Raw genomic sequence first — 26833 nt, forward strand, 5'->3', positions numbered from 1 at the left:
TGAACAAAAGGTAGGTCCTCAGTATTGAACAAATAGGCCCAGTATGAACAAATGGTCGGTCCTGTGGTTAGCACTGCTGCCTCACAGCGCCGAGATCCCAGGTTTAATTCCTGGCTTGGGTCACTGTCTGTGCGGAGTTTGCATGTTCTCCCCGTGTCTGCATGGGTTTCCTCCAGGTGCTCCGGTTTCTTCCCACACTCCAAAGACGTGCTGGTTAGCTGGATTGGCCATGCTAAATTCTCCCTCAGTGTAACCTGAACAGGCACCGGAGCATGGCGGCTAGAGGATTTTCACAGCAACTTCATTGCAGTGTTTGCAAGCCTACTTGTGACAATAAATAAAACTTTTTAAAACTTTAAAATAAAAAAAACCCTGTTGCCACCTGGCTGGGGAAGGTACACAAATTCTTGGTACAAAGCCAATTCTTGCAGATTTGCCTGTTTGATTCAACAGGTAGCACTCTCTCTTCGCAGCATATAATCCAAGCCAACACAGCTACACTACCAAACATAAACCGAGATAGGGTTCTTGAGAGAATACTGAGCACCTACCATTTGTTCAAGCTGGACCTATTTGTTCAATACTGAGGACCTACCATTTGTTCAATACTTGGCAGGTCAGAGGATTATGATTCTGGAAGGATAGGATAAAATAGATCAAAGGGCCGCCCTCTTTTAAACAGATCCAATTTAAATTTAACTATACCTGAATTCTCTGCACAGAAGGTAACTTCCAGTACAGCTAATGGACTGATATTCTTGTAATAGTTCAATTGTCCATTTAACCTTTTTCACATTTTGTGCTAAGTCACAAATATTAACAGGGAGGAAGGAGCTCATCTCAAATACAAACATAAGGTAGTTCCAAACATGATACGACACTGTGAATCACTGCCTCTGCTTAAATGCTAATATGAGGTAGGTTAGTGGCTGAACACAGAAAATACAGGCCACAAATGTTCTTGTTGTTGATCTTTAATCTTTGCTATTAGCTAACCACGGGCAATCATGCAACATCAAAAGCTGCCTTCGGTATTCCAAAGGTACACACAAATAAGAGTCACTACAGTTCCGCACCTGACTTTTGTCCAAGGTCCCTTTGGAGTGTACAAAACCATGGGCATGTAGTTTCGGTCAAAATCCAGGAGGTTATGAAAACACAAGGCCTAATCTGGATATCATAGTCTCCACAACTGAGCAATTTGTCAACACTCGCTGTTATGAGGCAATGGCCCTGGGCTAATGTTTATCTTACAGCCAATAGAAAAGAAACAAATTGCCCGGTCATTACTAGATTGCTGTTTGCGAGATATTATTGTTTAAACTGACTAGCTGCATAGTTTCTTACATTAAAACAGTGACTACATTTCAAAAATAATTTATTGGCTCTAAAGCTCTTTCCAGATATCTTGAGGTCATGAAAGGCACTATATAAATTAAAAGTCTTTTATTGTTTCTCTTTCACAACTCACACAACACTTAATTAATTTTGATAAAAGACCAGACTTGATTTGATTTATTATTGTCACATGTATTAGTATACAGTGAAAAGTAGTGTTTCTCGCATGCTATACAGGCAAGGCATACGGTTCATAAAGAAGGAAAGGAGAGAGAGCAGAATGTAGTGTCACAGTCATAGCTAGGGTGTAGAGAAAGATCAGCCTAATATAATGGTAGAACCATATTACCATAACAGTACAGAAGGCGGCCATTTGGTCCATCGAGTCTGCATGGACCACAATCCCATCCAGGCCCTATCTCCACTTATTTACCCTGCTAGCCCCCCTGACACTAAGGGGCAATTTACTATGGTCAATCAACCTAACCAGCACATCTTTGGACTGTGGGAGGAAATTGGAACCCCACACAGACGTGGGGAGAATGTGCAAACTCACACAGAGAGTCACTCGAGGCTGAAATTGAACCTGTGTCCCAGGCGCTGAGGCAGCAGTGCTAACCACTGTGCCACCATGCCGCCCCTGGTAGATCCAGGCAAAAGTCTGACGGCAGCAGGGAAGAAGCTGTTCTTGAGTCGGTTGGTATGTATTCTCAGACTTTTGTATCTTTCTCCCAACGGAAGAAGGTGAAAGACTGTGTGTCCGGGGTGCGTGGGGTCCTTAATTATTCTGGCTGCTTTTCCGAGGCAGCGGGAAGCGTGGACGGTGTCAATGGATGAGAGGCTGGTTTGCATGATGGAATGGATCTCTGATTTAGCAAGATTCCTTTACCCACCGAGGAATTTCATGCTTGTATGAATGATTTTATGCTGGGTTGCCCGAATGCACGCTGCTGAGCAGAAGGTCAAATAGCAGATGATGTGTGTGACGTAAACTGGCACCAGAATTAACCATAGTCCCTTGCAGGCCCTCAACCTCTGGTGAGCAATGCCATGAGGCACACAATAGAAACAATATTTTTGGTCATCTTTAGGATGATTTTCTTGGACAGTCAGGAGAAAGATTTAGAATATTTTGTACAATTCTGGTCGTCACACTACCAGAAGGATGTGGATGCTTTGGAGAGAGTACAGAAGAGGTTTACCAGGATGTTGCCTGGTCTGGAGGGCATTAGCTATGAGGAGAGGTTGGATAAACTCGGTTTATTCTCACTGGAACGAAGGAGGTTGAGGGATGACCTGATAGAGGTTTACAAGATTATGAGTGGCATGGACAGGGTGGATAGTCAGATGCTCTTTCCTAGGGTAGAAAAGTCAAGTACTAGGGGACATAGATTTAAGGTGCGTGAGGAGAAGTGTGAGGCAAGTTTTTTTATAGAGGGTGGTGAATGTCTGAAACGCGCTGCCCGGGGAGGTGGTGGGAACAGGTACGATAGTGGCGTTGAAGAGGCAGTTAGACGAATACATGAATAGGATGGGAATGGAAGGATACGGACTCCGTAAGTGCATACGGTTTTAGTTTAGGCAGGCATCATGGTCGGCGCAGGCTTGGAGGGCCAAAGGGCCTGTTCCTGTGCTGTACTGTTCTTTATTCTTTGTATTCGAACAGAAAGACACAGAGCATGGGCTCCATGAGTGATCCAAGCCAGCTCTATCCAGAGCTATCAATCTAAAAATGTAAACTCTCCTTTCAATTGAAGGGACGAAAGATTGCGATCAGTAGATTTAAAATGTATCTTTGTGATTTAGGAAAGGGGGTGGAGGAGGGACATGTGTGTAGGAAAGAGAGCAGAGAGAAATAAAAGGGCAATTCACAGAGTACTTGATATTGGAAGCAAGTTGTAGAAAACATGTTCCATTCTCCAGCATTGATATTCCTCAGTGCTAAGTATAAAATTTAAATATGCAAAATGGAACATTTCCAATGTGAACACCACATACCACAAATGGCAAAAGAAACAACATTTTAAATAAGTGAAGAACATACCTGCAAGACCCAAAAATGCAGCTATGTAGCGTGTTTCAAGGCCATCTCTTACAGTCTGAATCGCACCATAGATAGGAGGTAGAATCATAATCAGGTTACTTACAGTATTCCCTGCAGAATGGAAAAAAATGGAGAAAGTGAGGGTTAGTGCCAAGTACTCAACAACTGCTGCTGTGTTTGGTCTACACATAAAGTACAGCTGAATTCAGTGTGCGAATACGTTGGGGTTTAACTACATACCTTGGCCAACAATTTCCACAAATGATTCAGAAAAGCTCCACTGGTGATAGAATGACTTTTAACAAACCAAGTAGCTGAGCCACACAAACCAGGAGGGCTATGGTCTATACTGAGTGACTGAGTGAGCTGAGCACAGACAGGATGGCAGAGATGCAATAACTAACTTCAGAACACTCCATATTTACTTTGTTCCACTCTGAATAACCTAACATCTTTAATCTCCGCTGCAACAGACCTCAGGAATTTTTTTGTCTTCCTTTTAATTGATTAAGGTGGAGTTGTCACTGCTAGGTTGACAGTTATTGTCCATCCCTAGTTGCCCTTCGAAAGGCCCTCTGTTGAACCACTGCAGCGTGTGGATTCTTTGTAGCAGCTTGATACAACCGACTGACTTGCGAGGCCACTCTAGAAGACAGTTAAGCCATGTTGGCATGAGACTGGATGTAGGCAAGACTGATTAAGGATAGCAGATTTCCTTCCCAACAAAAAAAGACCCAAAATGAACCAGCTGGGTTTTTACAATAATCCAACAGCTTGATGGTCGCCTTCACTAAGCTTCTTGTTATGCTGCCAGGCAACAGCCTGAAAGGTACTGTGCAAACCTTGTTCAGTGACAAAGGGATTCAATAGCCCCATGCACACCGACCAAACTTTAAAGGCAACATTGAGGCCAGCTTCAACATTTGTTTATTTTTAAAACCAAATTTGAACACTTGGGGAAACAAATAGTGATGTCCTGAGTGTAGCTATGACAGAGGAGGTGGTGCTGGAAGTCTTAAAAGTGCATCAAGGTAGATAAATCCCCGGGACCTGATGAAGTGTATCCCAGGACATTGTGGGAGGCTAGGGAGGAAATTGCGGGTCCCCTAGCCGAGATATTTGAATCATCGATAGTCACAGATGAGGGGCCTGAAGATTGGAGGGTGGCAAATTGTGTGCCTTCGTTTAAAAAGGGCTGCAGGGAAAAGCCTGGGAACTACAGGCCAGTGAGCCTCACATCTGTGGTGGATAAGTTGTTGGAAGATATTTCGAGAGATCGGATCTACACGCATTTAGAGGCGCAAGGACTGATTAGGGACAGTCAGAATGGCTTTGAGAGTGGAAAATCGTGTCTCACAAATTTGATAGAGTTTTTTGAAGGGGTAACCAAGAAGGTAGACGAGGGCAGTGCAGTTGATGTTGTCTACATGGACTTTAGCAAGGCCTGTGACAAGGTACCGCATGGTAGGTTGTTGCACAAGGTTAAATTTCACGGAATCCAGGGTGAGGTAGCTAAATTGGCTTGATGACAGAAGCCAGATGGTGGTTGTAGAGGGTTGTTTTTCAAACTGGAGGCCTGTGACCAGTGGTGTGCCTCAGGGATCGGTGCTGGGTCCACTGTTATTTGTCATTTATATGAATGATTTGGATGAGAATATAGGAGGCATGGTTAGTAAGTTTGCAGATGACACCAAGATTGGTGGCATAGTGGACAGTGAAGAAGGTTAACTCGGATTGCAACTGGATCTTGATCAATTGGGCCAGTGGGCTGACGAATGGCAGATGGAGTTTAATTTAGATAAATGCAAGATGATGCATTTTGGTAGATTGAACCAGGGCAGGACTTACTCAGTTAATGGTAGGTTGTTGGGGAGAGTTACAAAGCATAGAGATCTATAGCTCCTTGAAAGTGGAGTTATAGGTGGACAGAGTGGTGAAGAAGGCATTCAGCATGCTTGGTTCAATTGGTCAGAACACTGAATACAAGAGTTGGGATGTCTTATTGAAGTTGTACAAGACATTGGTAAGGCCACACTTGGAATACTGTGTACATTTCTGGTCACCCTATTATAGAAAGGATATTATTAAACTAGAAAGAGTGCAAAAAAGATTTACTAGGATGCTACCAGGGCTTGATGGTTTGAGCTATAAGGAGGGGCTGGATAGACTGGGACTTTTTTCTCTGGAGCGTAGGAGGCTGAGGGGTGATCTTGTAGAGGTCTATAAAATAATGAGGGGCACAGATCAGCTAGATCTTTTCCCAAAGGTAGGGGAGCATAGGTTTAAGGTGAGAGGGGAGGGATACAAGAGTGTCCAGAGGGGCAATTTTTTAACACAGAGGGTGGAGTGTCTGGAACAAGCTGCCAGAGGTAGTAGTAGAGACGGGCACAATTTTGCCTTTTAAAAAGCATTTAGACAGTTACATGGGTAACATAGGTATGGAGGGATATGGGCCAAATGCGAGCAATTGGGACTAGCTTAGGGGTTTAAAAAAAGAGGGCGGCATGGACAAGTTGGGCCGAAAGGCCTGTATCCATGCTGTAAACCTCTATGACTTTAAAATGCCATGGAGGGATTTTGAGAATCTGGATCATTAGTCTAGGCCTCTCGATTACCAGTCTAGTAACATAACCACTAAACTACATTGCGCATTTAACATTCACTGGGGGATGGATGGAACAGAACACTGTTCTCACAATACTGCAATAGAGCACCAAAGATAGAATTCAAATCCTCGAAGTGGCGCTCCAGTCCATGGCATTTCACTACATGATAAGAAAGCTACCGTTGACCAGTTAGCACAGAAAGTCACAAGATCTTGTATACAATGTCGTGACACAAGTATTCATTTGCCCAATCTGAAATGCATTGTATAACAATAAGGTTTGTTTACCAATCAGCTCTAATCATTCAGCACAGATAAGGATTCAATACAAATTGCAACACTTGAAGATTGCCATTTTCTTTCAAAAACATTACCTGCTGTTGTGTAGCACTCTGCAGCTAAGTGAGATGCAGCACTACACAGAAAACTGTGCCACAACAGCCTCTTGTGCATAATAAGTCCTGACTTTCATTGGTTTGGAACAAGATGCACTTTTTATTTTCTGTTTGTAGCTTTGAAAAACGTAACCAAAGAGAATACAAACTCCTTCCACTCCACCGTTTACAGGCTCAAGTGAAGCCAGTAACCACATTCCTGGATGTGTGTGTGCAGCTGCTCTCAGGACTGAAGGGATGCACTGACGCAACTCACCAAGCTTAATGCATCAGCATCTCACAGCCCAGCAACCTCCACCACCAAGAAGGACAAAAGCAAAAAATCATGGCTGGGAACTTGCAGGTAATTATACTCATGTGTCATGCAACATCCTGCTTTGGATATCTACCAATAGTCACTGGGTCAAATCCTAGATTTCCTATTCATCAGCATAAGAACAAAGTGAGACTACTGAGGCTATAAAATAACTTGCTGAGATTAGGTCAAATGAAAATTTTAAAAAGGGAAGTTGATAATATTTTTGTTATCAAAAGTATTAAATAGTAGAGAAAGAGGGGCGGCATGGTGACACAGTGGTTAGCACTGCTGCCTCACAGCACCAGGGACCCGGGGTCGATTCCTGGCTTGGGTCAGTGTCTGTGTGGAGTTTGAACATTCTCCTCGTGTCTGCATGCATTTCCTCCGGATGCTCCGGTTTCCTCCCACAGTCCAAACATGTGCAGGTTAGGTGGATTGGCCATGCTAATTGCCCCTTAGTGTCAGAGGGGCTAGCTAGGGTAAATGCATGGGGTTATGGGATAGGGCCTGGGTGGGATTGTGGTTGGTGCTGACTCACTGGGCCGAATGGCTTCCTTCTATGCTGTAAGGATTCTATGATAAAGTTGAGGTGGAGGCCAGCTATGATCTAACTGAATGGTGAAACAGGTTTGAGAGCTGAATTGCCTACATCTGCTCCCATGTGCCCAGTTCAAGGAGAAGGCCCAACAATACCAGCTTCGGGCAAAAGAGGAATGACCCATGAATGTAACATGTCCAGTGTCACCCATACCCTGCAAACATAGAACAGTTATGATGACACTTCTTTCATAGAAAAATATCCAATGGCATCAAGAAAAAGAGATACCATCAGATAGGGTGATGAGAAGCTTGGTTACAGAGTTGTGTTTTAAATAGTGTTCAAAGGAGACAATGCTGAGAAGCTACTGGAGGTTATGAGACTTGCCAGTGAGGGCCATGCTGCTACTCGAGCAGTTGGGCAGTGCCTTGAGGTAAGAAAGAGACAATAATAAAGATTTCAATGGATCTCAATTGAGATTTCATCTTTTCTAAACATAAAACAGAATCAAGGTGAAAATGTCCCTCACCCTTTTGAAGATTATTAAACTACTGATCCAAGCAATTAAGTAAACAATATTTCACTTGCACCATGCAGGCCTAACTACCACCGGCATTCTGAAGTCAATGTGGCTCGCTGCAGTCACAACCATCTATCTAAAAGAGGAGTTCCACCAGTGCTCTAAACTGCAGCAGCCTCCCCCAAATCTAATGCAGTTCCCACCACTGGAAGACAAAGGAAGGTGGACAGAGGGCCCCACCTTCAAATAACTGGGTCTACAGATCATTTTTTCTTTCTAAACTCCATTCTAGGGATTTGGGTGTTGCTGACATGTTGGGCATTTATTGTCCATTCTAGTTGCCCTTCGAAAGGCCCACTGCAGCGTGTGGATTCTTTGTAGCAGCTTGACACAACCGACTGACTTGCGAGGCCACTCTAGAAAACAGTTAAGCCATGTTGGCATGAGACTGGATGTAGGCAAGACTGATTAAGCTGATTAAGATCCTTCCCAAAAAATGACCCAAAATGAACCAGCTGGGTTTTTACAATAATCCAACAGCTTGATGGTCGCCTTCACTAAGATTCTTGTTATGCTGCCAGGCAACAGTCTGAAAGGTACTGTGCAAACCTTGTTCAGTGACAAAGGGATTCAATAGCCCCATGCGCACCGACCAAACTTTAAAGGCAACATTGAGGCCAGCTTCAACATTTATTTATTTTTAAAACCAATCTGAACACTTCAAAATGCTCTGGAGGAATCTGAGCATCTGGATCATTAGTCCAGGCCTCTGGATTAGCAGTCCAGTAACATTTTTGATTTGATTTGATTTATTATTGTCACATGTATTAATATACAGTGAAAAGTATTGTTTCTTGCGCGCTATATAGACAAAACATACCGTTCATAGAGAAGGAAATGAGAGGGTGCAGAATGTAGTGTTACAGTCATAGCTAGGGTGTAGAGAAAGATTAGCTTAATGCAAGGTAAGTCCATTCAAAAGTCTGACAGCAGCAGGGAAGAAGCTGCTCTTACTATTCTATATTGCACATTTAACATTCACTGGGAGGTAGATGAAAAAGAACACTGTTCGCTCAATACTGCAACAGACAATCACTATCGACCGAATTAAACTCGAGTCCATGGCATTTAACAGCAAGATAAGAAAGCTACCGTTGACCAGTTAGTACAGAAAGTCACAAGACCTATATTGTGCAATTACCTGACACAAGTATTCATTTGGCCAATCTGAAATACATTGTATCACAATACAGTTTGTTTACCAATCAGCTCTAATCACCGAGCATAGGTAAGGATTCAGTAAAAAATACCGATTAATGCAATTTCCAGTTTATAATCAGCTGCAATTTTCCCGTCAATTCATGATTAGCTCAAGTTGATTCTGGATTTTAAAATGTAGGTGGTTACTCAAGATCGTAATTACGGTTTGCCTTGTTTGACTCCTGTAGTAAAAATTCATTTGGTTTATACCATGGAATCTTGCGGCTTCAGTAAATCACTGGGGTTTCAGATGCCTTCTATTTCGTGGTGACTTTACCTTTTACATAAGAAGTAAGAGTATACCATTCAGTCCCTTGAGCCAGCTCCATCATTCATTAATCATAACTAATGTTCTCCTTCAATTCCACTTTTCTGCCTTATTCCATATCTTTCGATTCCTTGAGGTCATTGATGTTTACAGCATGGAAATAGGCCCTTCGGCCCAACTTGTCCATGCCGCCCTTTTATTTTTAAAATCCCTAAACTAATCCCAATTGCCCACATTTGGCCCATATCCCTCTATATCCATCGTACCCATGTAACTATCTAAATGCTTTTTAAAAGATAAAATTGTACCCGCCTCTACTACTACCTCTGGCAGCTTGTTCCAGACACTCACCACCTGTGTGTGAACAAATTGCCCCTCTTGACACTTTTGTATCTCTCCCCTCTCACCTTAAACCTATGCCCTCTAGTTTTAGACTCCCCTACCTTTGGGAAAAGATATTGACTATCTACCTTGTCTATGCCCCTCATTATTTTATAGACCTCTATAAGGTCACCCCTCAGCCTCCTACGCTCCAGAGAAAAAAGTCCCAGTCTATTCAGCCTCTCCTTATAACTCAATCCATCAAGTCCCGGTAGCATCCTAGTAAATCTTTTCTGCACTCTTTCTAGTTTAATAATATCCTTTCTATAATAGGGTGACCAGAATCGCACACAGTATTCCAAGTGTGGCCTTACCAATGTCTTGTACAACTTTAACAAGACGTGCCAGCTCCTGTATTCAATGTTCTGACCGATGAAACCAAGCATGCCGAATGCCTTCTTCACCACTCTGTCCACCTGTGACTCCACTTTCAAGGAGCTATGAACATGTACCCCTAGATCTCTTTGTTCTGTAACTCTCCCCAACGCCCTACCATTAACTGAGTAAGTCCTACCGTGCTTCAATCTACCAAAATGCATCACCTCGCATTTGTCTAAATTAAACTCCATCTGCCATTCGTCAGCCCACTGGCCCAATTGATCAAGATCCAGTTGCAATTGGAGATAACTTTTTTCACTGTCCACTATGCCACCAATCTTGGTGTCATCTGCAAACTTACTAACCATGCCCCCTATATTCTCATTCAAATCATTAATATAAATGACAAATAACAGTGGGCCCAGCGCTGATCCCTGAGGCACACCGCTGGTCACAGGCCTCCAGTTTGAAAAATAACTCTACAACCACCCTCTGGCTTCTGTCAAGAAGCCAATTTTGTATCCATTTAGATACCTCACCCTGGATCCCATGAGAGGTACCAAAAATCTGACACAGTTTTGAACATATTCAACCACAATCCTCAGGGGTCGACTGTTTCAAAGACTCTCAACCCTCTGAGTGAAGAATCTTCTCCTCCTCGCTGTCCTAAATGGCCAATCTCTTATCCGGAGGCTGTGCCCTGGTGTTCTAGATTCCTCAGCCAAGTAAAATATCCTCTGTGTCTACCCTCTCACACTCCTTCAGGAACTTGCATGTTTCAATGAGATCACCTACTATTCTTCTGAACTCCTCCAAGTATAAGTCCAATTTACTCAGCCTCTCATCATTGGACAACTATCTCACCCCACAAATTATTCTATTGAACCTTCACTGTACCACCTCCAAATGTAAATATATCCCGCCTTAGATGTGGAAATCAAAACTGCACACAATACTTTTAGCTATATAATAGTTATGCCCCGCTCCTCGGTAAAAATTATGTTTGCAGCTAGGGTTAACTGGTTTCCTCCGGGTGCTCCGGTTTCCTCCCACAGTCTGAAAGACGTGTTGGTTAGGTGCATTGACCCGAATAGGCGCCGGAGTGTGGCGACTAGGGGAATTTCACAGTAACTTCATTGCAGTGTTAATGCAAGCCTGACTTGTGACTAATAAATAAACTATAAATAAATAAACTGGTCCTAAGAAGAAATGCACAGCTATGTTATGTGGCTGGCTCTCTTTCTCCTCCCCAAAGTTCTGAGTCTCCTTGGGGCATGGTTGCACCCAACATCCATGCATGCCCACTGCAGTGGTAGTCAAAAGATAGCAATCAGGAGTGACAATTGTTCTCCCCCCATTTCCACTTGGACCTACACAAGTATTCCAAGCGGTATTCTAGCCGAGATCAGTTAATTCTGCATTCAGGGGTAAAATTGCTTCAATACAACTCTGTCAGAGGTGGTCAGGAGTATCCAGACCTATGCTTTTTCCAATTGTACTACTCTGAAAAATGGTTAAATAGCACTATTGTTCCGCAGGGAACAGTTGGCTAGAAAATCTGACACCCACATAAAAAACAAAACAATCAACAGCCTTAGCTGCAGCATGTAAAATTCAATACTTTCTGCGCAACAAAGCAAGTATATGCCCACCACTGCTTCAAGTTTTGAGAAAAGATTTACTGTTTGCCAGATTAAATTTCAAAAGTGCAGATATTTCCTACAAACCTCCCCCAAAAGTCCCTTCAAATTCCACTTGCAGTATCAACATGAATAGAAATGTAGATACTGAAGTTACTACAAGGACATGCACACATTTGATCTGGTGGGGCAATTGACTCTGGAAGAGAGAAGACAGAGTGTGACCAAAAATATGTTTGATAGGATAGACATAGCAAATCATAGACACAGCACATCATACAGCACAGGAGGCAGCCAATCAGTCTGTGCCAATATGGTGGTGGTGGGGGGGGGGCGGGGGGGGGTGCATTGATGGCAGTGTGAGGTTACAATAAGCTTACTGAGAGAAGAATCAGGGTGAAACAAACAATCTCCAGTAACTACAGTACTCTAAATACCTTTGTTTGACATTTCTGCAGGAGTTTAACACACATCAGCTCATTGACATTGCTAAAGCCAAGTTTTTTAAAATCACAGTGGCAGAATTTTCCCCATCTCTTTCTCAACCTTGCTACACCTATTATGCTCGTTTCTCCTGCCTTTAGTGTCAATGGTGGCTAAGTTGGTAGCATTCTACCCAATCAAATGGTTAAGGGTTAAAATCCACTTGGATGACACAAGCGCAACCCACCAACACTTCCAGTATAGTACCGAGGAAGTGCTACAAATTGGAGGTGTCATCTTTCAGATGAGATACTAAGCAAATTCTCAGTCTGTTCCCTCAGTTGGACTGAAAGGATCCCATGGCACTATTCCCAAAAACAACAGGGGAGCAGGAGCATGTTTCTTACATAATAGTGAATACTAAAACAATTTACAATACCTACCTTATATTCTAACATTCTGGGTTAACATGGGGTACATGTGAATCAACAAGAAAACTGTGGTCAAACACATCACTCTGCACGTCAAATGGCAGATGCAACCAAGACAGATCCCATGAATTTCTCAGCAACCCACCCAGATATCAGTAAACACTGTGAATCAACTAAACTAATTGAAACTCTCTCGTCACGAGGGACAGCACAAACTTTCATTTTCAAAGATCAGGCCTCTGAATTTATAGAATCCCTACAGTGCAGAAAGAGGCCATTTGGCCCATCGAACGTGCACCGATAACCATTCCACCCAGGCCCCCCACACATTTACCCTGCTAATTCCCCTGACACTAAGGGGCAATTTAGCATGGCCAATCAACCTAACCAGCACGTCTTTTAGACTGTAGGAGGAAACCGGAGCACCCGGAGGAAACCCACGCAGACACAGGGGGAACGTGCAGACTCCGCACAGACAGTGACCCAAGCCCGGAATTGAATCCGGGTCCCTGGCGCTGTGAGGCAGCAGTGCTAACCACTGTGCTACTGGCCCTTCTGCCACATTCTCAGCTCCCCAGAACTTCTCCTGAGCCCTAACTGCACAGGACCAGCTAACAGCAATTGCTTTGCCACCTGGAATCTGCTAACAGCACTTCCTTTCAGTATGGTCTTTTCCCCTGCAACAGAACACTCACTCAAGCAAACGCACACAAAACTGAAATCCTAAAACTTTCGCAGCTCCACCCATTTCATGACTACTTCGTCTTCCACGGCTCACTGAATGCTTTTAAATTAATTGTATATCTAACTCCTAAAACAATCCTCTGGGCTCCATTTCTTTGTAAGCAATGTAGACAACCTGTCACCAATTCTCCAGCTAAGTAAACCCACCTGCTGTTTTATGATCTTACCTTTTTAGCTGTTAACTCCTTCAACATGACCCCAACCTTTTAAGTGCACTCGTGTTCAAGCTACTTTAGTTTCATCTATCCCATTTTCTACCATTAAACCTTAATCTGCACAGAACTAAAACTCACCTCTAATATATTATGAACCATGAATGAGGTGTGTATAACAACATAAAAATGCAATGGCTCAAGAACCATTTACCCTGCAGGGTATTGGTAGTAATATATTCAAAAACAAACCCTGGAATTAACACTGACTCCTTTTAACACGCACACAGGTGTCATCTGAAAAAGTGGAAGCAACAATAGCTGGTTTTAGCTTCTATAAGTCAAAACACCTTTTTTAAGCTGCCTCAGGGAGAAACAGGCTAATTTTGAATCATACAAGTTTGTCCAAACTGCTGCCAACACGACTTTCCACTGTGGCAGAAGCAGGAAGGAATCAGCACAATTCCCATCAAATCTCTTCTCGGTTTCCACTTTCCTCTTGATTCTTCAAATATGGGCATCACTGGCAAGGCTGGCATTTATTACCAGTTCCCAATTGATATGACCAAGTAGCTTACTCAGGCACTTTAGTGAGAAGTTAAAGAGTTGAGAGGAAAGGAGCACCAACTGGCACACATCAATGCCATTCCTATAAGAGCAATAAGTGGTTCACGACTTAAACCATCAAAAAAAGAGGTGAGCTGGCTTCTTAAGAAGTTAAGGGTTACTGGAGTTATGCAAACAGTGCCAGAGACCCGGGTTCGATTCCCAGCTTGGGTCACTGTCTGTGTGGAGTTTGCATGTTCTCCCCGTGTCTGCGTGGGTTTCCTCTGGGTGCTCCAGTTTCCTCCCGCAGTCCGAAAGACGTGCTGGTTAGGTGTATTGGCCATGCTAAAATTCTACCTCAGTGTACCCGAACAGATGTGGAGTGTGGCGATTAGGGGATTTTCACAGTGAATTCATTGCAGTGTTAATGTAAGCCTACTTGTGGCTAATAAATTAAACTTTTAACTTTAGCTGCTGATTTTAGATAAACCTTTCCAAGAATAGAAAACCTCTTCTTTCAGTTTGATGAGGCCAAAGTAATGAAACTCTAATAACTCCAAGTATTTATACGACGGTGACATTGCATGAAGCTTAGAACTTTCCACCTCAGAAAACTCTCACTCAGTGACAGTGAGCGGGGCGGCACGGTGGCACAGTGGTTAGCACTGCTGCCTCCCAGCGCCAGGGACCTGGGTTCGATTCCTGGCTTGGGTCAGTTTGTATGTGGAGTTTGCACATTCTCCGTGTCTCCATGGTTTCCTCCGGGTCCTCCGGTTTCCTCCCACAGTCCAAAGATATGCAGGTTAGGTGAATTGGCCATGCCAAATTCTCCCTCAGTGTACCCGAACAGACGCCGAAGTGTGGCGACTAGGGGATTTTCACAGTAACTTCATTGCTGTGTGACACTAATAAATAAACTTTACTTTGAAAACTTTTTAACTTTAGTTTCTGTATCACAGCTTGGTATGGTTCCGGCTCTGGCCAAGACCGCAAGAAACTACAAAAGGATTGTGAACGCAGCCCAGTCCATCACACAAACCAGGCTCCATCCACTGACTCCACCTACCTCAGGAAAGCGACCAGCATAATGAAGGACCCCACACACCTCGGACATTCTCTCTCCACCTTCTTTCGTCAGGAAAAAGATACAAAAGTCTGAAAACACATATCAACCGACTCAAGAACAGCTTCTTCGCTGCCGCCATCAGATTTTTGAATGGTTCTATCACACATTAAGCTGATCTTTCTCCTCGCCCTATTGGTAACTGTAACACTATATTCTGCACCTTATCCTTCCCTCTTCCCCTATGTACTCTATGAATGGTATATTTTGTCTGTGACAACTTACAAGGAGCAATTCTTTTCACGGTATCCCAATAGATGGGACAATAATAAATCAATTCAATTCTGAGCACTCTTGCCCCACCCCAACATAATACCTCTCAAAAAGCTTTCCCCAGCACAACCCAAAGTTTCAAGGTGGTATTTATAATTACTGGGCAGTTTTAGATATCGAATGGAATAAAATTGTACATGTCTGACATTACTCTTTACTGAAATTCTCACATCCTTACCCACTTTTTAAAATATTGCGGTTCAGCATTGCATAACGAAAAGTATTACACTACTAACTTTCTCCCCTTAATTAAACACCCACCTGCTGTATCAGCAATAATGATCCAATTACACTGCTATAGCGTCACAAAACTAGATTTAAATGACAACTACACAAAAAGTCACTTGGTAGTAAAGAACTTAGATACTGCTGAAAACATAGGAGTGGGCCATTCAGCCCTTCAAAACTGCTCTGCTATTCAATTCTGCTCTGTTATTCATGGCTGATCAGCTAGCTCAAACGCTACTTTCCTGTGCTATTCCCTTATTCCTGGATGTCATTAATATCCCGAAATCTATTGATTTTGGTCTTGAACATGCTCAATGAATGAACTTCCACAGCCCTTTGGGGTGGGGAATTCCAAAGATTCACCACCCTCCGTAGAATCTATGACTCCTCATCCCAGTCCTAAATGACCTGCCCCTTATCCTGAGACTGTGACCCCTAGTTCTCGACTCACTAGCCAAAGGAAACATCCTATCCACATCTACCCTGTCACATCCTGTAACAATTTTGTAGGTTTTAATCAGACAACCCCATATTCTTCAAAGCACTATAGAGAACACAGGCCCAGTTTCCTCAATTTCTCCCAATTCCACCATCACAGAGATTAGTCTGGCGAATCCCCGTTACATTCCTTCTATGGTGAGTATATCCTTCCTTAGAAAAGGAGAGCAAAACTGTACACAATACTCCACGTGTGATCTCACCAAGGCTCCACTGAATTGCAGCAACACGTTTTTGCTTCTGTACTCAAATCCCTTGCAATAAAGGCCAACTATTTGCCTTCATAACTGACTGATGCACCTGCATGTTAGCTTTCAGTTACTCGTACACAAAGAAACCCAGGACACCATTTAAGAAAAACATTGTCCCTCTGTTTTTTCTACCAAAGTGGATAACTTATTCCATCTGTCATGTTCTTGCCCATTCATTTAGCCTGTCCAAGCCCCAGTGTATCCTCCTCATGACTTTTGTGTCTTCAGCAAGTTTAGAAATATTTCATTTGGTTGCCTCATTTAAGTCATTCATATAGATTGTGATTAGCTGTGGCTCTATCACTGATTCTTGCGGTACCCCACAGTAACAGCCTGCCAACCTGAGAATGACTCACTCTTACACTTTCTTTTCTGTCAGTTAAACAATTATCAATCCACAGCAGTATATCACCCTATAAAGATGCTCATTCACCAGTTTAGGGAAAACACAACTTGTTTATTTACAGGTTAAAACTATACAGAGGATTATAGCCTCGAGGCTGCATTGAGCTCCCGAGATGACTCCAATACAGAAGTCATCGCTCACCAGGGTGATTCCGCACCCTGCTCCCTGGATCATGTGATCCTCACTCTGCAGATTGATCCTTAAAGGAACAATCACCCCATCCCTCCCCCTCTAAGTCCCTTGATATAAGTGTCAATCCTCAATGTGCACAATCCCAGATCATTAAACATTTAGTATAAAGTATCAATCAAGTTTTTCAGGGGTTTTCCCGAATCCTTGTGGAGTGGTGCAACTCCTCCGTCTGGGCGCTGCCACAGGATTGCTGTCAGCTGAAACCACTATGACAGGTACCTCTTCAGGCACAGGCAGTTCAGTTCTAGCTGTTTCCATGGAGACGTCGGTTGTGCTTGCCACAGGACGAACAGTGCTAAAACCATCGGCAACATTTCCTGATGGGAATACACTTCCTGATGGCAAAACTGGCTGCAGGGGAATCTCTCTTTTCCTCAAATGGTCTGTGAATTGAATGATCCTTCCTTCTCCATCCACTTGATAAGATAGGGGTCCAGTTTTAAAAACAATGATTTCAGGCACCCAACTTGACCCACTATCAAAATTCTTCTCATACACGGCATCATCTACCATAAATGACCATGTAGACTGACATGAATAATAAGTTGCCTTTTGACTGCTTTGGCTGGTATCTGCCCTCCCCGACAAATTTGGAAGCATGAAGTTCAGTGTCATGCTGAGACTTGATTTTGATTTGATTTATTATTGTCACATGTATTAGTATACAGCAAAAAGTACTGTTTCTTGTACACTATACAGACAAAACACACTGTTCATAGAGTACATAGGGGAGAAGGAAAGGAGAGAGTGCAGAATGTAATGTTACAGTCATAGCTAGGGTGTAGAGAAACGTCAACTTAATATAAGGTAAGTCCATTCAAAAGTCTGATGGCAGCAGGGAAGAAGCTGTTCTCGAGTCGTATGGTACATGATCTCAGATTTTTGTATCTTTTTCCCTATGGAAGAAGGTAGAAGAGTATGTCCGGGGTGTGTGGGGTGGTTGATTATGCTGACTACTTTTCCGAGGCAGCGGGAAGTGTAGACAGAGTCAATGGATGGGAAGCTGGTTTGAGTGATGGACTGGGTTACGTTCACAACCCTTTGTAGTTTCTTGCGGTCTTGGTCAGAGCAGGAGCCATACCAAGCTGTAATAGATACATCCAGAAAGGATGCTTTCTATGGTGCATCTGTGAAAGTTGCTGAGAGTCGTAGCGAACATGTTAAATTTCCTTAGCCTCCTCAGAAAGTAGAGGATTTTGACTTTTGACTTTCTTAACTATAGCGTCTGAGCACCTAAAAACTTGAAGCTCTCGACCATTCCCACTTCATCCCCACTGATGTAGACAGGGACATGTCCTCCACTGCGCTTCCTGAAGTCAATGACTATCTCCTTCATTTTGTTGACATTGAGGGAGAGATTATTGTTGTTCCACCAATTCATTAACGACAATGGTTTCATCAGATGATGGTTCATTAATAACTCTGCTGGCAGGACTCCTGTTGTGGTGTGTGGAGTGGTCCAGTAGCCAAGCAGGAAGTGCAAGACTCTTGTCTCCAGGGTTTCCTATGACTGCTTCTTTCGGCCAGACTTAAAAATTTGAATGGCTCACTCCGCTAGTCTGTTGGATGCTGCATGGTAAGGCACAGTTCTAATGTGCTTTGTATCATTGAGTGTGGTGAAGTTTTGAAATTCAGCACTTGTGAATATTGTTCCATTATCAGACACCATGACTTATGTAGATGGAAAAACATTAACCTCAAAAAAGTGCATCCACTTAGAGCTTACATCAATGAGCAGAAATATTATGTAGGACCATTCATGGGCACAATCAGTACGAACCCGGATCCATGATAGGCCAGGCCATTCCCAAGGGTGCAGTGGGACTGCAGCAGGCAACTTTTGTTGCAATTGGCACTATTCACAATGCTTAACTAGGCTCTCTATGTTGACATAAATGCCAGGTCACCATACAAAGTTGAAGATAGCCCCCCAGAAGTCAAGATTGCCAGGATCAGAACTGTGTAATTCCATTAGAAGCAGCTCTCTACCTGGTACAGAGATGACTACTTTTGCTCCCCAGAGCATGAAGCCATCTTGGCAACTCAATTCATCCTTGCGGGTCACAGTTTCATTTCTTCAGAAACTGGCTCATTGGCCCAACCTGTAAGAATCTTGCTTTGGACAGAAGGGGATCCCATCTGGTCCAGTACCTGATTTGCTTTGCCAAGACTGGCAACATATCCAAAAAATTTAACACCATGACAATTTCCTGTGGTACTGGAGTAGCTGTAACGCTTATAAGTAGGTGGGTAGTGCATCCGCATTCGCTATGTGTGTTGCAGGTCAGTGCTTGAATGTATATTCGTAGGCAAACAGAATTAACATCCAACGTTGAATTCTTGCTGATGCAATTTGTGGAATAGCCTTGTCTTCTTTAAAAAGACCTAAGAGCAGCTTGTGGTCAGAAACAATGGTAAAGTACCTACCATTTAAGTACTGGTGGAATTTCTTGACACCAAAAACTATTAATAATCCTTCTTTCTCAATTTATGAGTAGCCTTTTTCGGCCTCTGAGAGGGTTCTTGAGACATAGCCTACTGGTCTTTCACAGCTGTTGCCCGTTGCATGGAACAATACCGCACCAATGCCATATGGAGGCATCGCAGGTCAACACTAATTCCTTAAACTGGTTGAAATGTACTAACAAGTTTGAAGAATGCAGCAATTGTTTTACTCTATTGAAAGCTTATTTTTGGAATGTCTTCTAAGACCAGCACTGATGTTTATTTAGAATAATATGCAAGGGGACCAATAACATCAACAAGTTTCGTAAAAAATGCCTGTAGTAATTTACCATTCCCAAAAATCACTTGAACGCAGATGTATTTTTGGGGGCAGTGCCTCCTTTATGGCTCTGATTGTGTCTTGGGATGTAATTCTTTTGCATCTATATGGTGCCCCAGGTGGTTACCTCAAATGGCTTGAAAATAATATTTCTCCTTCTCAAGATGAACTCCAGCCCCTTGAAGTCTCTTCAGCTCTGCCTCTAAGTTTGTTTGATATTCAGCTACTGTCGATCCAGTTATGAGACCATCAAGCTATACCACAACTCATGGCAACCCCTGCAGCAGACTCTCCATTGTCCTCTGGACAGCTGCACATGCTGAAGACATGTCAAAAGGCAAGTACATGTATTGGAACAACATAGAGTGTGGTTTATCGTGACATCACCACAGAAAGCATCATGTAATTCGAGTTGCTGATATGGGCAACTCACATCTGCCTGCTCACCACTTGGTTCAGGGACATCATCTACTAAAGTTGGTTCTTCTTCAGTTTCTACAGAGGTTGTTCGTTCAACTGGTGTCGAATCTGAATTCAACTCGATCATGATCATAGGTTTGTAGGTTTAGGGATTTCCAAACCTTGAGTGTCAGATACCAAGTCTGAAAATGCTCTTTTTGAAGCAAGGATTTGTTCTGTGTGCCTCCTCCTAACTCTCTCGTCACACATCTTAAAATAAATAAGCTCTGTCTTTGTCAGTATCATGGCAGGTACTCACTTCTCAATTGAAACTGTCTCCTTGATCTCGATGTCTGTTCGTGGCGAGTGACTTGGTTTTGTTGTTGTCGCTCAACTATGATAGAAACTCCATGGCCTGGGCCTCGGCAGGTCCCTCTGCGACTGGAACCTGAACTTCCTAACTCACAGACCACAATCAGTAAGGATAGGCAACAACACCTCCTCCATGATCATCTTCAATACCGGTGCCCCAACAAGGCTGTGTTCTCAGCCGCCTACTATGCTCCTTATACAACTGTGACTGTGTGGTGAAAGTCCCCTCCAACTTGATTTTCAAGTTTGCTGACAACACCACCGTAGCGGGTCGGGTCTCAAACAATGACGAGACAGAGTACAGGAATGAGATAGAGAATCTGGTGAACTGGTGCGGCAACAATAATCTCTCCCTCAATGTCAACAAAACGAAGGAGATTGTCATCGACTTCAGGAAGCATAAAGGAGAACGTGCCTGTCTACATCAATGGGGACGAAGTAGAAAGGGTCGAGAGCTTTAAGTTTTTAGGTGTCCAGATCACCAGCAACCGGTCTTCGTCCCCCCATGCGGACACTATAGTTAAGAAAGCCCACCAGAAAGAAATAGCACTAACAAATAGAAAATTGCGACAAGTACTGAATGACAAGTACTCACGCCAAAGGAATTTTTCTCTGACATAGTCTGAAGGTACTAGTAAGAATAATGCCAAATTACAATTTTGAGGGAGGGGGAAGCAATACCTCCAAGTTATATTACAATGCAATGCCCCCTTAGCTTATAAATTAACTCAAGACTTTGCTTTTTAAAATGAACTCTCTACTTTAAAATGACCTTTCTACTTTCTCAGACGACTAAGGAAATTTGGCATATCAGCTACGACTCTCACCAACTTTTACAGATGCATCATAGAAAGCATTCTTTCTGGTCGTATCACAGCTTGGTATGGCTCCTGCCCTGCCCAAGACCGCAAGGAACTACAAAAGGTTGTGAATAAGAACATAAGAACTAGGAGCAGGAGTCGGCCATCTGGCCCCTCGAACCTGCTCCGCCATTCAATAAGATCATGGCTGATCTTTTTGTGGACTCAGCTCCACTTACCCACCCGCTCACCATAACCTTCAATTCATTTACTGTTGAAAAATGTATCTATCCCTGCCTTAAAAACATTCAATGAGGTAGCCTCAACTGTTTAACTGGGCAGGAATTCCACAGATTCACAACCCTTTGTGTGAAGACGTTCCTCCTCAACTCAGTCCTAAATCTGCTTCCCCTTATTTTGAGGCCATGCCCCCTAATTCTAGTTTCACCCACCAATGGAAACAACTTCCCTGCTTCTATCTTATCTATTCCCTTCATAATCTTATATGTTTCTGTGAGATCTCCCCTCATTCTTCTGAATTCCGATGAGTATAGCCTCAGTCTACTCAGTCTCTCCTCATAAGCCAACCCTCTCAACTCCGGAATCAACTGAGTGAATCTCCTCTGCACCCCCTCCAGTGCCAGTATATCCTTTCTCAAGTAAGGAGACCAAAACTGTACACAGTATTCCAGGTGTGGCCTCACCAGCACCTTATACAGCTGCAACATAACCTCGCTGTTTTTAAACTCCACCCCTCTAGCAATGAAAGGCAAAATTCCATTTGCCTTCTTAATTACCTGCTGCACCTGCAAACCAACTCCTTGTGATTCTTGCACAAGGACACCCAGGTCCCTCTGCACAACAGCATGCTGCAATTTTTTACCATTTAAATAATAGTCCATTTTGGTGTTATACCTACCAAAATGGATTACCTCACATTTACCAACATTGTACTCCATCTGCCAAGCCCTCGCTCACTCACTTAGACAATCCATATCCCTTTGCAGACTCTCAGCATCCTCTGCACACTTTGTTCTGCCACTCATCTTAGTGTCATCTGCGAATTTTGACACACTACACTTGGTCCCCAACTCCAAATCATCTCTGTAAATTGTAAACAATTGCGGCCCCAACACTGATCCCTGAGGCACACCACTAGTCACTGATCGCCAACCAGAAAAATACCCATTTACCCCCACTCTTTGCTTTCTGTTAGTTAAATAATCCTCTATCCACGCTAATACATTACCCATAACACCTTTATCTTATGTAGCAGTCTTTGTCAAATGCCTTCTGGAAATCCAGATACACCACATCCACAGGTTCTCCATTGTCCACTGCAAGATGAGGCATTTTGGTAGATTGAACCAGGGTAGGACTTACTCAGTTAATGGTAGGGCATTGGGGAGAGTTACAGAACAAAGAGATCTTAGAAATCTTAGAAACCCTACAGCACAGAAAGAGGCCATTTGGCCCATCGAGTCTGCACCGACCACAATCCCACCCAGGCCCTACCCCCATATCCCTACATATTTACCCACTAATCCCTCTAACCTACGCATCCCAGGACACTAAGGGCAATTTTAGCATGGCCAATCAACCTAACCCGCACATCTTCGGACTGTGGGAGGAAACCGGAGCACCCGGAGGAAACCCACTCAGACACGAGGACAATGTGCAAACTCCACACAGCCAGTGACCCAAGCCGGGAATCGAACCCAGGTCCCTGGAGCTGTGAAGCAGCAGTGCTAACCACTGTGTTACCGTGCCGCCCAAATCTAGGGGTACATGTTCATAGCTCCTTGAAAGTGGAGTCACAGGTGGACAAGGTGGTGAGGAAGGCATTCGGCATGCTTGGTTTCATTGGTCAGAACATTGAATACAGGAGTTGGGACGTCTTGTTGAAATTGTACAAGACATTGGTAAGGCCACACTTGGAATACTGTGTGCAATTCTGGTCACCCTATTATAGAAAGGATATTATTAAACTAGAAAGAGTGCAGAAAAGGTTTACTATGATGTTACCGGGACTTGATGGATTGAGTTATAAGGAGAGGCTGGATAGACTGGGACTTTTTTCTCTGGAGCGTAGGAGGCTGAGGGGTGACCTTATAGAGGTCTATAAAATAACGAGGGGCACAGATCATCTAGATAGTCAATATCTTTTCCCAAAGGTAGGAGAGTTTAAAACTAGAGGGCATAGGTTTAAGGTGAGAGGGGAGAGATACAAAAGTGTTCTGAGGGGCATTTCTTTCACACAGAGGGTGGTGAGTGTCTGGAACAAGCTGCCAGAGGTAGTAGTAGAGGCGGGTACAATTTTGTCTTTTAAAAAGCATTTAGATAGTTACATGGGTACGATGGGTATAGAGGGATATGGGCCAAATGCGGGCAATTGGGATTAGCTTAGGGGTTTTAAGAAAAAAAGGGCAGCATGGACAAGTTGGGCCGAAGGGCCTGTTTCCATGCTGTAAACCTCTATGACTCTATGTTTTGTCTGTATAGCGCGCAAGAAACAATGCTTTTCACTGTATGTTAATACACATGACAACAATAAATCAAATCAAATCAAAGTGTCAGGCGGTAAGAACAAACCAAATTTGTTCTCAATTTGCTCTTTTAAAATAATATTTCCGGCAAGTTTTGTTTTATCACATGGGCTGTGTTTCTGTAGGATATGAGAAAGTTGTTTACTCTTTTGGCTGATAGTCCTTCATCCTTTGATACTTTAATGGAATTCTTCAATAATTGTACCAACCTCTCTGCCAATCCATTGGTGGATGGATGATAAGGCACAGTTCTGATATGTTGTATGCCATGGTTTCTGATGTAATTCACAAATTCCCTTGATGTGAACCGAGTTCTGTTATCGCTGACTAATTGCTCCAGTCTGCCAAACCATGCAAATACTTTGTCTCATTTGCAAATGTGGGTTGGTTGAGTTTAGTCTGTCGCTGGGTGGTATGGCCTACGTACACCAGTACTGAAACTTATACACAACATTGCACAGTTGTGTGATATCGAGTATGTCTTCTTAGACTGACGGCAGCACCCTGTCAGTGGATAATACCACTCACATAACAACTGCATTGTAGCATGTGGAACAGCTTGCTTAACCAGTTGCTTGCAATTTTTGAGATTCTTTTGCATTTCCAGGTTAAACTGAGGCTGACCCAGCACTTTTCTGATCCGAAATTGTCAGTCTTTGGCCCACTTGAGTTATTGGGTGTGTCGAGCTGCGGTTCCTGAGGGACCGTGTTAGGGAGCTGGAACTGCAGCTCGAGGATCTTAGGCTGATGAGGGAGAATGAGGAGGTGATAGACAAGAGCTATCATCAGGTGGTCACACCAGGGCCACGGGAGGAGGCCAAGTGGGTGATGGCCAGGAAGGGTAAGGCTAGGGTGGTTGAGAGCACCCCAGTGGATTTGCCCCTGCACAACAAGTACTCCTGCTTGAGTACTGCTGGGGGGGACAGCCCGCCTGGGGGAAGCAGCAGTGGCCGTGTCTCCGCAGTGGAGTCCAGCCCTGTAACTCAGAGGGCTAAGGAAAAGAGGAGGAAGGCGGTATTAATCGGGGACTCGATGGTGAAGGGGACAGACAGGCGTTTCTGCGGAGGTAGGCGGGATTCTCGCATGGTGGTCTGCCTCCCTGGGGCCGGGATCCAGGATGTCGCTAGTCGCGTCCCGGAAATCCTGAGGTGGGAGGGAGAGGAGCCTGAGGTAGCGGTACATATTGGTACCGCTGATGTGGGTAGGAAGGGAGAAGGGGTCATGAAAAGGGAGTACAGGGAATTAGGGAGACAGCTGAGAAAGAGGAAAGCAAAGGTAGTAATCTCAGGATTACTGCCTGTGCCACGGGAAGGTGAGGGCAGGAATGGAGTGAGGTGGAAGATGAATGTGTGGCTGAGGGACTGGTGCAGGGGGCAGGGATTCAGGTTCCTGGACCATTGGGACCTCTTTAGGGGCAGGGGTGATCTGTATACAAAAAACGGGTGGAACTTGAATCACACGGGGACCAATATCCTGGCCGGTAGGTTGGCTAAGGTTACTGGGGAGAATTTAAACTAGATCGGTTGGGGGGAGGGGAGCTAGAAGAGTTGACTAGGATCAAGGAACTAATTGATGGGGTGGAGGATGCAGGGGTAAGGGGAATTACAAAATTAATGGTAGAGGAGAGGGTGCAAGTGAATGAAGGCGGTAATTTAGATAAGGGAGTAGAGGGAGAGGGTGTTCGCGACTCATCAAAGCGGGTCCAGATAAAAGCTGGAATAAGGACACTTTGCCTGAATGCACGAAGCATTCGGAACAAGGTAAATGAGTTGATGGTGCAAATCAGCACGAGTGGGTACGATCTCGTGGCCATTACAGAAACGTGGCTGAAAGGTGACCAGGACTGGGAGATGAATATCCAGGGGTATCAGGCGTTTAGGAAGAATAGACAGGAAGGAAAAGGTGGTGGGGTCGCGCTATTAATAAGAGATAATATCAGGGTAGTACTGAGGGATGACATAGGCTCTGAGGAACAAAACGTGGAATCGTTATGGGTAGAGATGAGGAATAGTAGAGGGAGAAAGACACTAGTAGGTGTGGTATATAGGCCCCCAAATAATAATGTTGAGGTAGGGAGGGCTATAAACAAGCAGATAAGGGATGCGTGTAAAAACGGAACGGCAATAATCATGGGGGACTTCAACATGCACATTGACTGGCAGACTCAAGTCGGTAAGGGTGGAATGGAGGAAGAGTTCTTAGAATGCTGTCGGGATAGTTTCCTTGAACAGCATGTTACGGAACCGACGAGGGAACGAGCTATTTTGGATCTGGTATTGTGTAACGAGGTAGGTAGAATTAAGGATCTTATTGTGAAGGACCCTCTTGGGTCTAGTGACCACAATATGGTCGAATTTCTGATTCAGATGGAAGAGGAGAAAGTTTGGTCCCAAACCAGTGTCCTCTGTTTGAACAGAGGGAAATATGATAGGATGAGGGATGAATTGGCTAAGGTAGACTGGGAAAGCAGGCTGGCAGGTAGGATAGCTGAGGAACAGTGGAGGATTTTTAAGGAGATCCTTTTCAGTTCTCAGCAAAAATATATTCCAGCAAAAAACAAGGATTGTAAGAAAAGGGAGAACCAGCCGTGGATAACGAAGGAAATAAAGGAGAGTATTAAAATAAAAACAGCTGCGTACAGAGTGGCCAAAAATAGTGGAGAAACAAGTGATTGGGAAAAATTTAAGAAACAACAAAGAGAGACTAAGAAAGCGATAAAGAAAGGAAGGATAGACTATGAAGCTAGGCTAGCAATTAATATAAAAAATGATAGTAAAAGTTTTTATAAATATATAAAAAGGAATAGAGTGGCTAGAGTGAATGTTGGACCCTTGGAGGACGAGAGGGGGGAGTTAATAGTGGGAAATGAGGATATGGCTGAGTCTTTAAATAAGTTTTTTGTGTCGGTCTTCACGGTGGAGGACACAAATAGTTTGCCAAATATTAACGATAGAGGGTTGGCAGCAGGAGAAATACTTAATACAATTAATGTTACCAGAGAGGCAGTGCTGGGTAGACTAATGGGACTGAAGGTGGATAAGTCCCCGGGTCCGGATGGA

General features: G+C 43.7%; 1 protein-coding gene across 1 annotated transcript in view; it reads right to left on the reverse strand.

Moving 5' to 3' along the window:
* The window catches only part of acer3 (alkaline ceramidase 3), a 183959-nt gene that overhangs the window by 142656 nt on the left and 14470 nt on the right, over positions 1 to 26833 (reverse strand). Inside the window, exon 2 of the mRNA XM_078222578.1 lies at positions 3383 to 3493. Coding sequence (XP_078078704.1) covers positions 3383 to 3493 — 111 coding nt within the window. The remainder of the gene's footprint in view (positions 1 to 3382; positions 3494 to 26833) is intronic.

This window comes from Mustelus asterias, chromosome 10 (genome assembly GCF_964213995.1).
Source record: "Mustelus asterias chromosome 10, sMusAst1.hap1.1, whole genome shotgun sequence".
Classification (NCBI taxonomy): Eukaryota; Metazoa; Chordata; class Chondrichthyes; order Carcharhiniformes; family Triakidae; genus Mustelus; species Mustelus asterias.